This window comes from Athene noctua, chromosome 6, assembly GCF_965140245.1.
Source record: "Athene noctua chromosome 6, bAthNoc1.hap1.1, whole genome shotgun sequence".
In the NCBI taxonomy this organism is placed as follows: Eukaryota; Metazoa; Chordata; class Aves; order Strigiformes; family Strigidae; genus Athene; species Athene noctua.
This window is the reverse complement of record NC_134042.1, coordinates 17,873,676-17,886,138: the sequence shown is the minus strand read 5'-3', so window position 1 is coordinate 17,886,138 and position 12,463 is coordinate 17,873,676. Positions and strand designations below refer to the sequence as shown.

Below are 12,463 nucleotides of genomic sequence, written 5' to 3'. Positions count from 1 at the left end.
TTGTAATGTTATTAATAGAACTATCAATAAGTAATGAAAGGAGAAAGAAAAGCAGTAGGAAGTAAAACACTTGCTAAAATTTTAAGATTTGACAGATGTATTCTACTTACATAGATATTTAAAACAAAGTTCTGGCAATTAGGTTTTGTACCTGAAATGTTTAACAATCTATCTTAATTGGTAAAGGTCTTCATCCATATAGAAGATTTTATTAAGAATATAGATGAAACTAGAAGAGCACCTTTGCATTGTATTAATATGGTCTAAACCTGTATTTTCTCTGGCTTATACCTTTGTGAATCATAAATTGTTTGAGAACAAATTTTACTGGCTGGATCTCTGCCTCAAAACAGAATTCAGGTGAAAACAGTTCATTTTCTGGAATGAAATGTGGACATTTTTTCCAAAGTTAGACAGTTCTGGCCACCTTTTCTCTGAAATGTTCAAACATTGAGTTAGGAATGTAACAATTTGTTATACAGGACATTTTGTAACAATTTGTTCCACCAGAAATTAATCTTTCTGTGTTTCCTGTAAAAATATTTTAAAATTTGTTCAAAAGGCTTAGAAAAAACTTCAGTATCAGCACACTCAATAGATATGTCTTAATTTAATGGTTTTGTTTCTTGACTGTGTGGCCATCCATGAGCATTCAGAAATTTTTGGGAAAAAAGAGACATTATTTCAGTCCTTGTGTGTACAGTCTTTAATTAGGAAGTAGTAGCATGTTATTTTTCCTTCCAGATCTCTCTTGTGTAAACAGTAAATGGTGGTTATTTTTTAGCTTGTTATATTTATGGCTTGTGCTTTATTTACTGTACACTATTCAAGACATGTAGGCAAAATCATTCACTCGGCCGTATTTCTTAGTGCATTGAAATGCTGCATACAGCTGAGTACTCTTTAATTGCTTAGAAAAGAATAGTGTGGGGCTATGCAATTAAAAAGTGTGTTGTAAATACAGTGTACATAAATATGCTGAAGTTGATTTTATGGCCTTAATTCTAACATTGAAAAGTCAAATCCACCCAAATTAGGCAATTATATTAGCATTGTTCTAGCATAGGTTTTTGTATATAAAATATCTGCGTATGTGCACATATATATATATATATTTTATCACTACTGAACAATTCTCAAATGACAGAAATAATGATTTTTGGGAGTAGGATGGGAGACATCTGTAACATATGCCATTAGAAATAGCTGAATAAATCATAAATACACAATTAAACACTAATTGAACCTCAGGAATACAGTGCTGGAAAGTCTCTTAAATCTGATCTCCCGCAGGAAGGGAAAATTCTGAGTACTTAAACTGTCCTGAACAGTTGACTTGTGTTGTTCTTAACGACTTCCAAACATGATAATTTGGAATAGTGCTTAATAGCTTAATTAGACCTGCTTTACAGTTAAAATACAATGTTTTCAAGGGAATCATTCTGAGAGGAATTCTGAAGAGATATTCCTTGGCTAAAAATATACTCAGATACTCAAGTGTATTTGAAAAACTGCAGTTATCTGTAAATGTGTATGGATATAAGATATATTATCTTCAGTTAATTGTTATTATAAATCCTAAATCCTGTGCATGGCTGTAAGGGTCCACCTTCCGAGGCAGGGAAAAAGAAGCTCCATCTGTTTAGTGTATGGCTGTCATTGATAAAGAAAACCTGTCCCATTAAATTCTTGATCCATTTTTTGATAGCTCAGTGTACCATCCTGCCTCTTGATACTGTAAGCCTGGATATTGGTCAAAATCACAGCTCCACTAGAATTATAGAATCATAGACTGGTTTGGGTTGGAAGGGACCTTTAAAGATCACCTAGTTCCACCCCCCTGCCATGGGCAGGGACACCTTCCCCTAGCCCAGGTTGCTCACAGCCCCGTCCAGCCTGGCCTTGAGCACTGCCAGGGAGGGGGCAGCCACAGCTGCTCTGGGCAACCTGTGCCCGTGCCTTACCAAATGAATATTCATATATATATATATGAATCTGGTATTTCACAAATAACTAAAGAAAAAAAAAAAAGGATCTATCAATGTTAGCTTTACAAAGAAGAGACAATTTACTGTGCCTCAGTACTCATGCATCAGGCTGCTGTGAACTTGCATGATTTCAGCTGAGGATGTTCTGACTTGTGAACAGTGTCAGAGGTCTCAAGTGATTTGATCAGTTTATGCACTTTTCTGCCACATGTCAGTTTGAAGAATGTTGACTCACTGTCTCTAAAAGCAGAACTGTTCATCAAAAAGATGAAGGCAAGATCATGTCATCATGACTACAAACAAAAACCTTGATGGCGTTTTTTAAGAAATAATTTAATTAAACCTGTGAGAGTCTGCTTAAATCTTCTGATTACTGAATACTTTTATCCTAGGTCGAGTACCCAGAGCTGTAGCATCTGTCAATCAACATTTATTAGCATCTGATGATGTGGTTAGCTGCTGCTTGGATTTAGGTGTACCCAGCATTTCATTCCGCATTAATGGACAGCCTGTACAAGGAATGTTTGAAAACTTCAGTACAGAAGGGTTTTTCTTCCCTGTTGTAAGCTTATCAGCAGGTGTAAAGTAAGTACAACTTAATTTTCATTGCTGTTTTCTTTGCTGTCTTGTCATACAAAATACTGTTCAAATTAATGTATGATTTTTTCTGTTTTGTTGTTTCAATTCTGCCCAACCAGCAGCTGGGAGGGAGGCAGAAAAGTACTGATTTGTTTAGTGATGACTTCACTTAAGGGTGAAATGTGAGCCTCTTAGCAATTTGACCAAGTCACAGTGTCTGAAAATCATTATTTTATGGGTATTTCGTGACCTAGGGGAAATTAATTTTGTCTCATTCCAATTATCAGTGAAAAAAAGCACATTAGAAACACAGCACCACATTTGGCACTAATTAAAATTCTCACTAGCTTTCTCAGCAGGAAGTAAAAAACCTAAATCATCATGAAAACTGATACTATATTCATAGTAGGAAACACAAAGAACTAATGAGAAGTTGTTTTGGAATCTCATTACTAAGATTGCCCATTTCTTACCTGTTTTATAGCTAAAATACTGAGATTTGAATTTACCATTTTCAGGTTTCTGTTGTTAATTTACCTTTAATTCATTCAGAAAATCTTCAAGTGTCAGTCAAATTAAGTGACCAAAATACTTGTGTTAACATTACAAAGCCAAGGCAACAAAAGACTAGCTATTGCACCAATTTCTGTTCAGTTCATCTTACAGCATCTTTATTGCTGGTATTGACAGGCAACAATTTTAGGAAGAAAAACATAAAGATACTTAAGGAGAGTTCTTCAGTAAGAAAAATTGCGATTTTTCTGTATTTTGTAGGCTGAACGGATTTCTACATAAAATATGGATAAGTTATGAAAATTTTCCACTATGAAAAAGTGCTAATTGTCTAGACGTCAGCTGCCAGAACTGTCAAACTTAGAAGAACTAATCAGGAGCAGAGAAAGAGATTTTGATGAAATAGATGCAAAGGGCCGTATTTATTTAAAGGAAAGTTTTTCTCTTATACTTGGTAATTTTTGAGAAATTAAGGTTTGGTATGGCCAGAATAGACAGTATATAGCTTTAATAAGTGAAAGCAAGTTCAGGTTATAAAAGGTTCATACATTTAGCAATTAAGAAAAAGGAAATCTTTGTTTCTCTGAGGTAAAGTAAATGAGATTAGTTCTCTGTGCACTTTTCCTTCTGTGATCAGTACATAAATACTTAGAGTATCTCATGCTTAAGAGAACCTCCCAGGTGAGAATACTAACAGAGACCAAACAGAATAAAAGAGACTTGGGGAAGGGCTTAATAAATCAGTTTTCATTTATTCTCTGGGAGTGACCTTACTATGTAGCTGCGTTAGAACAAGAGCTTATGAAAATGTTCATTACTTATTTTCTGTAAGAAATCTGCCTAAACTGGTATAATTATTTTTCTTTATTCTTATTTGATGTTGTTGGGTTGACATAGTGCTGAGGGATATGGTGTAGTTTAGAACTGTCAATGTTAGGTTAATGGTTGGACTACGTGATCTTCAAGGTCTTTTCCAACCTACATGATTCTGTGAAACAGCCACAGCTTCTTGGAGTGTCCACATTTTTAAAGAGAATGAACAGCATTAGGAGGATACAACCTGTGTGCAGGTTTAGATACTGCAGTAAAGAGGAGGGAGAAAACAGGCCTCAGAAGGAATGAGAACAGCATAAAGATCAGATTGAAAGATTTAGTACAGCTCATAAAAATTGACCATGTTGGCATGAAGCAAGGAGCTATTTACTAGGGTGTGGTCATCAAGGGAAGAATTGCATGAGAGTTTTTAAATTTCAATTATTTCTTTGAGTTTTGCCTATTTAGGAAGTTAGATTTCTAGGTCTTAAAATATAATTGACCTTCTTTTTATTTTTAAAGTATTTTGATCTGTGTTGGGGCTTGACATAGAGGTCCAATCTCAAAGTTGTAATTTCAAATATTTAGCTGACTTGGGATCATTCAAATATTTTAAACCATGTATTTTTAAAATGAAATTAGAAAGATCAAGCTTAGTAGAAGTAATCACTAACAATCTATTTCTTGTGGACATAAAACTGTTTCAGATATTTCTGTTTTATTCTTATGTATATCTTTGAGAAAACTTGTGCATCTTAATTTTCTTCTCTTTCTATATTATTGTCTCTTATTGTCAGTGAAAGACGTTGATCTGTTATTTCTAGTAATTCTAGAAGTGTAAGTGAGAAGTGGTACAGGCTTCTTCTGGTCACCCCATCATGACAAATATATGGGTTATTTCCTAGAGATACAAATTTTCATTTTTCTGCGGTTGGTTACCTCTAGAGTTTGCCTACACAAGGACCAGTGTATGATGATAGACAATTTTTGTCTTTGTTGGTTTTCCTGGTATACTCTTGAATTTATGTGACATATATCTGAGGAGAAACAGAAAACTTTAAGGGTTTAATAGGAATCTTAATTATGCTTCTTAAACTCATTCCCAGTTGTAGTACTGGGTATAATTTTATTTGCTTGATTTATGTATTATGATTACAGTGGGTTTATTTCACCATATCCTCTTTCTTTTCTCATGTGCCAACTGCCTGCATGAGTGCACTAAGTTACTTTAAAACTTTTAAGTGGTATATAAATAGTTCCTATGGGATTTTTTAGAGTAACAGTCTACTGTGAATTAGATTTGTGTTTCCAAATAATTTAAATGCATTAAAAATGTCACAATTTACAACCATTTGATTTTAAGTAAGAAGTATTATTATTTTTAAATATGCTACTGCTTTAAATAATTAGTTTTGCTTTGTCAAAAACAAATTTTCAAGAAATAGTGGGTAGTTGATGGTGTTGTTGACAGTATCTGCTAGTTTGAATGCTTGGTAACACTTTGGAGTTTATCAAAGCATTAAATACACCTGCATTTTTGTAAATGTTATTCAAACAAATGTTTATGTTTCTAAATTACGTATTTATAATGTTAGTGTATGCTAACTATTTAAGAGTATAATTTTTTCACTGAAAATTGCACAGAGTTCGTTTCTTATTGGGTGGACGTCATGGAGAGTTTAAATTTTTGCCTCCTGCTGGCTATGCTCCCTGTTATGAAGCGTTGCTTCCAAAAGAGAAGATGAAACTGGAACCAGTGAAAGAATATAAGAGAGATTCTGATGGAGTGAGGGATTTACTGGGGACAACACAATTTCTTTCCCAAGCTTCCTTTATTCCTTGTCCAATCGACACCAGTCAGGTATGTTAAGTATTCAATAATGAGATAGTAAGATATGTGTTAACAAAATTTAAATTCACAATATAAAATCTAAGCAAGCTTGCCCATTTCTTAGTAATTCATCATTTGTTTGCTGTGGTGCGTTTGACTGAACTAGATGATCTTGGATCTACAAGATGTGGTAAACTTTTCTGATTTGTGGAATTGTTATCTCTTTTCTTAGATTGCTCTTCCTTTTCATCTTGAAAAGATCAGGGATAAACTAGCTGAAAATATCCATGAACTGTGGGGAATGAATAAAATAGAACTGGGCTGGACGTATGGCAAGGTATGTTTTGAATGACTTATCTGGGTACAGTCAGTGATAATAGGTTAAGTCTCCTACCAGAAAACCTGGACTTGGAAGTTGAACAGAGTATTTAATGGTGGTCTATACAACATTAATAATAGATGGACATGTAAGCTGTCAGGAGACAGTCACACTAACTAGTGATTAGAAGGCAAATGTGGAATATAAATAAGGTGCATATTTTAACACCAGAAGTAGTTAACCGTTTGAAAAAATATCTTAATTGAGAAACATACTAGCTATACCAAGATGGAATTCTACTGAAAATCATACTAACAGTGAGTAACGCCTCAACTAAATCTGGTTACTCTAGTGTTGATCAAAGAGATGACAAGCAAAATATCCATTTCAGAAATTTGCTTCTTTTGATAGAGTTTTAGTGACTTTTGTAAACTTTCAAATTCCTCAAAGCTCAAGTTTTTTGTTGAATTAGTTAGAGTTCCAACTTATCATTATAATCATCCTTTCTAATGTAGCATAACCTAACAACTTGACTAGAGTAAGACAATCTGGTCAACATTATTTAAATGCATACAACAAGTTATTCCTTTTTCAATGGATGTCACCAAATGAAAAACAGTTAAAAGGGTAGGCTAAGAATATTATAATCAAGAATTGTATTAAAATTGGTACCTTCCCCTAATAATATAAAATTCAAAAGGCTGTATTCTGCCTTTAATTTAGGTTATATCATCTTGTTTCTTTCCAAATGCAGGTTTACTGGGGTAGTCCTCCATATGCCCATCACAACTGTATCCTACCTCAGAAGAAGCCTTTTTTCTTCTCTTAACTTCTGTTGGTTTTACTTATGGACTTGATTTACCTTTTTCTTAAATAACTCTATGATACTCTGCTGAAATGTCATTGCTGTTGAAATTCTGAGCTTTACTAATCTTTTAGTGTTTCTGAGCTTTGGCAACTGAAAAATATTTTTGTATGTGAAATGTTGTGACTCTCAGTTGCCATCAGGATAGAAGCACTTGACATTGAGTGAAAGAGCTTGTTTAATTAAGAGTCGGTTAAATATTTAAACAGAAAAAGAATGCTCTGCTTTTGTTATTCCTGTAGAATTTGGAAACTTTACCAAAGACGCTTTAAGGTTGTTGGATTAGAATATGTATAATAGATCAGACTGTGCTCTACTGAGCGTATATTGCTCAGGCATTCAGCAAAAATGTTCATTGAGTTTACAGGCTTGCTTTCTTGTGTTTCATGTATTTATGCAGAACACGTGAAATAGCTATATATTTTCTGATTTTGTTGGTTATGGAGGAGTACTTACAGTGTGCATGATAAATGAATCATGGGAAAGTTCATTTATATAATGATGAGTAGCTGTCATTGAGCAAAGATAAATGGTATTGCTTACAACGTCTTCATTATTGCAAGGAATTAACTGATCTTTTACTCTGATTCTAGTGTCAGGAATGTACTCTTTTCTGTTGCTTTGTTACAGATACGGGATGATAATAAACGACATCATCCTTGTCTTGTGGAATTCTCAAAATTACCTGAGACAGAGAAGAATTATAATCTGCAAATGTCAACTGAAACCCTCAAGTGAGTTTAAAATTTAAAAGAAAATTGTTGGGTTTTTTAATTCAAGCACTTGGTACTGTTGTAGGATATAAAACCATTAGAATAGCTCATTCAAAGTGTGTTCTGCTAACTTTGAAGTTCCAGGAACATGTTCAGAGTGATTTAAAAAAAATCTTGTTTCAACAGAGATACAAAGAAAAAGACAACACCAAGTTCTGTTGGTTTTAATAAAGTGGCATAACTTTCAAGCTACAGATTTATACCTTTTTAGACTTTGGAGGTCTTATTTATTTATTTATTTTGATAAGTTGGGTTTTGAAATTCCATTATTTTGAATGACTTCTCTTTTTAAATATGAGTTCTGCGTATTTATACTAAAACCAAAAGAAATTTATAAAATGGGTAAATACTACAATGCGTTTCACTACTGCCATTTTTTTATTTTGGCAGAACCCTTTTGGCCCTTGGATGTCACATTGTTCATGCTCATCCAGCAGCTGAGGAAGATCTTAAAAAAGTCAAACTTCCTAAAAAGTATGTACCTTATGATAACTATTAGATATATTACTTGTAACTGCAAGGTAAACAAAAATATAGTGAGGTCATTTAAAAAATACTTGACATGAGCCCCATACCCGATATGGACTTTGCACATGGTTGGTCCTTACCTTGACTGTGATGATGGTTGACTGTGAATACTACCTTGTGGAGTGATTCAGAGACACAAATAGCCATGTACTTAAACCACATGCAGTTTTCTCTGTGTTACATGATCTTAGAGTAGATACTCTGAAGTTAAAAGCAGCATTGCAGTGCTTTTCTATCACACAGCAAAGAACAGTATATGTACGAGATGGTACATTGATCTACTTGAAAGTGGGTATACTGTTTTCCCATAACTCCTGTTTTGATTTGCACCTTTCCTTCCCTCCCCTCCAAGAAAAGGTATATTCAACATACACACATTTCCAGAGACATTATTAATGCATTTCTTTAAAGGAGAGAAAAAAAAAAAAAAAAGTTGCTGTTCTTATAATGTTGCACATTTCTAAAACATGTACGTATGTAGATTATTGTATAAAATACAGTTGGGTTTTTGCTTTAAGTTTTATTTGGTGGCTAAATTTTGGCAGTTTGAGCTAAAGTAGTTGAATGATCTTTTTTATTTAAACATCTTTTAGTCATCAGTAGTAATCACCCTAAAAGTGGTGAAGATTAATCAGTGATTACATCTGTATTTTAGCCTTGTCTGTGGGGATTCTGTAGTCCTCCTGGGACAGATTGAAGCCCTGTCCTGCAACAGAACTCGAAGACAGAAAAAGTGATCTGGATACTTGCCATTTCACACCAGTTTATCAACCAAGATGTCTTTTTTCCTGAAACAGCTTTATCCATGAGAAACAAAGTTAGGTTTTTAAAGAGAGCAGTAAAATAAATAGTTTTATGATATGGGAGATTATAATGTTGATCCAGTTGATGGCATTAATTAAAAAAAGAAAAAAGAACCTTTCCCAAGGTTCATACTGCAGGCAGTCTATCATAAAACTGTTTTGATACTATTGTCTTCAATAACGGAACAAATAAGTCTTAGTTTCTGACTCCTGTTAAAATATCTACTCTCTACATTGATCATCCTAACAAATGGGAATGATCTGATTTGAGCAAGAGAGAGCCTGCATACATCTCAAAGAGCAGAGTAATCTTTATACTACATGGAAGAGTTGGAGAGGGTAATACCTGCTACTAAAAAACTACTAAACTTACTATTGAAAGAAAAAGTGGGAAGAACAATAGTTAAAATGTTTTCTTCTGTTGGAAAAATGGTAACGCAATCTTTACAGACTGGTATGTAAAAATACCATACTTAGTAATGCATTAAAAATAATTTCATAAGAAGTCATCATGGAGATCTTTAAAATAGAAAATACTTGAAAGGCTTAAATGACAAGCATAAAGAAAATAAAGAGTACTCATTTAATAATAATTTGTTTTTTTCATAGTAACTATTTAGAGATTCACATACATATCTGGGTTACATTTAATTAGATGGGGTGCACGTAGGTGGAAAATGAGACTCTTGGCTAGAATACAGTTTATATTCTAGTCAAAGAACAAATGCAATGCAGGGCTTTTGCAAAGAAATGGGAGAGTAGGAGATTAAAAAGTGGAAAGAGAAAGTGAATCCCACCCCATGAATGCAACATAGAAAACTTTAAATAGGACCAGTGGGGTATCTTGACTCTGTTTTCCTTTGTTGATTTATAGTTATATGATGTCAAATGGATATAAACCTGCCCCACTTGATCTTTCTGAAGTGAAATTGTTACCTTCTCAAGAATTTCTTGTTGACAAACTCGCAGAAAATGCACATAATGTCTGGGCCAAAGACAGAATAAAGCAAGGATGGACCTATGGCATTCAGCAGGTAAGGACTTCTTTAGATGCATTTGGAATAAGTAAAGAACATGAGATTTTGTTTTCTAGGACATCAGTCTGGAGTGTTAAGTAAGAGGATAAATACTGAATGTCATGTAGACATGTAGTTAGAGGGGGTGGGAAGTAGGAAAAGAAGCCTTGCCTGTGCAAGTCTGAGTAGATTGTCAGACCTGCATTGCATACTTCTCTTTCATTCCTGTCTTTAGGTTTTTAATATTATTAACAATTGGACTTGCGTTCATGGAACTGTTCTTTATCAATATTGTTTCTCTCCTGTAATCATAACATTATTTCAGAATACACTGTCTCATTATCTCAAATTTTTGTGATACTTAAACACAGTTTTCTTCTTGTTCTTTTTTTATAACCGCTTTTAGGATCTTAAGAACAAACGTAACCCTCGGCTAGTGCCATATGCTTTGTTAGATGAACGTACTAAAAAATCAAACAGAGATAGCCTCCGTGAAGCTGTTAGAACATTTGCGGGCTATGGTTATAGTGTTGAGCCACCTGATCAAGAGATAGGTATGTACTTTTGATAAGAATCATGACCTTTTTTTCCTGCAGTGCTGGGAAAGAACATAAAATACTGAAATAGATAGGGAAAACATAAGATGTAACTTAATAGTAGTGTATTTTTCCAGTGGATTTTAATGAAACATGCAAATATACTTTGCAAATTACTTGTATCTTACTTAGATCTATTTTTTTTAAAGACTGGTTGTAGTTAATGGTATGATAATTCTAATTTCAATGACTTAGATTGGAGAAAATCTGGAGTATGAGTGGATATACTGGTTTTCATTTGGAAATAATGAAATAAATAATATGGGATTAACTTAAAAGAACTTTTTCTACATGGTAAGCAGATTAGGTTTGACTACTTAAAGTCAAATTTGGTTCTTAAGAAGTAGTCAAAGTAGTGCATCAACATCAGTGTTTGGGTTTTTTTTTAATTGAAATAAGGAGCAGATATTCATTTAGACATTTTTCTTCATATCTGCTGTGCCACTGTAATTTTTAAATAAAAATCAAAACAAAAAAAAATCTTATTTGATAATTTTTTTGAAATGTTCTAAATGTATTGACGTGTATAGGAACATATTTTGTTGTAATACTGCTTTATTGCGTCAAACTGTATTGCATGTAGAATCTTACCCTTTTGAGGTTTCCTCTAGTTAGTTTTGTGTTTGGGACTCTACATTGAGTGATACTTTGAAATACTCTGTTTCTAAATAGCGGATAATCACTCATCTGGTGTAGAATATGGAATGAATGTTAGCGCCTCTGTGCTGATTACCGTTCCTTCTTTTTTAACATTTACTATGAAGGTTCTTAAACATGCAGTGGTAGATAATGGCTGTTTTCAGAGATAGAAAATACTGGGGACAGATGAAAAGCTAAGCAGTGGCATTTAAAGTTTCATCTAATTGTAAAATGTGGGGTGGTTTTTTCTGTTTATTTTTACAGCTGACCAAACAGTGGAAAAAGTCAGCATCGACAAGATACGATTTTTCAGAGTAGAACGGTCTTATGCAGTGAAGTCTGGAAAGTGGTACTTCGAATTTGAAGCTGTGACAGGTGGAGATATGCGTGTTGGCTGGGCCAGGCCAGCCTGTCGACCTGACATAGAGTTGGGAGCTGATGACCAAGCATTTGTATTTGAAGGAAGCAAAGTCAGTACATCTTTATCTTTTTTGACCTATGAAAAGACTAGGCAGAGAACTACAGTATAGTTTTCCTCTCTATACTCCAGATCAACTACTGGAACATTTTTGATTCATATAAAGATATCTCTGAGCTCTGTTTCATGCTGGATAGTATCTACATTTTGGTTCTCGTTATTGAAATTATACTAACAAAGGTGTGTTGGTTTATAGATATCATCCTAGACTATACCCAACTGAGTAAAGAAGTCTGTAGTAAGCATAAAATAGAGCATTCACATTTTGTGTTTTTTATTTTTTAATTTAATTTTTAAAATTTAAGCATGGTGTTTATTTAACTGCTTTTTTTTTTTTTTTTTTTTTTTTAGGGCCAACGTTGGCATCAAGGCAGTGGATTCTTTGGACGAAGCTGGCAACCAGGAGATGTTGTTGGTTGTATGATAAACTTGGATGATAAATCAATTATCTTTACTCTGAATGGAGAGTTGCTTATAACCAGTAAAGGTTCAGAACTTGCATTTGCTGATTTTGGAATAGAAAGTGGTAATTTTCTTTTTATAGTTATATTGTTAAGAGAAGATAAAACAAAATATAGAAAATCTAGTCTGTCATAATGGCTTAGTGAGCCGTGAAATCGTATTTCACTGATGTGAGCCTTCAGTCTGTGCTACACATTAACTTCATAAACATTTATTTTAAGAGCACTTATATGGCACAAATTGATTTTCTTTTTTTCCTT

The 12,463-nt window shown here is 33.7% G+C and overlaps 1 protein-coding gene across 1 annotated transcript in view; it reads left to right on the top strand.

Annotated features, from left to right (window-relative positions):
* The window catches only part of RYR3 (ryanodine receptor 3), a 241,883-nt gene that overhangs the window by 97,958 nt on the left and 131,462 nt on the right, over positions 1-12,463 (top strand). Inside the window, exons 19-27 of the mRNA XM_074909779.1 lie at positions 2,381-2,573; positions 5,538-5,754; positions 5,957-6,061; positions 7,539-7,642; positions 8,072-8,155; positions 9,887-10,046; positions 10,435-10,582; positions 11,528-11,733; positions 12,093-12,267. Coding sequence (XP_074765880.1) covers positions 2,381-2,573; positions 5,538-5,754; positions 5,957-6,061; positions 7,539-7,642; positions 8,072-8,155; positions 9,887-10,046; positions 10,435-10,582; positions 11,528-11,733; positions 12,093-12,267 — 1,392 coding nt within the window. The remainder of the gene's footprint in view (positions 1-2,380; positions 2,574-5,537; positions 5,755-5,956; positions 6,062-7,538; positions 7,643-8,071; positions 8,156-9,886; positions 10,047-10,434; positions 10,583-11,527; positions 11,734-12,092; positions 12,268-12,463) is intronic.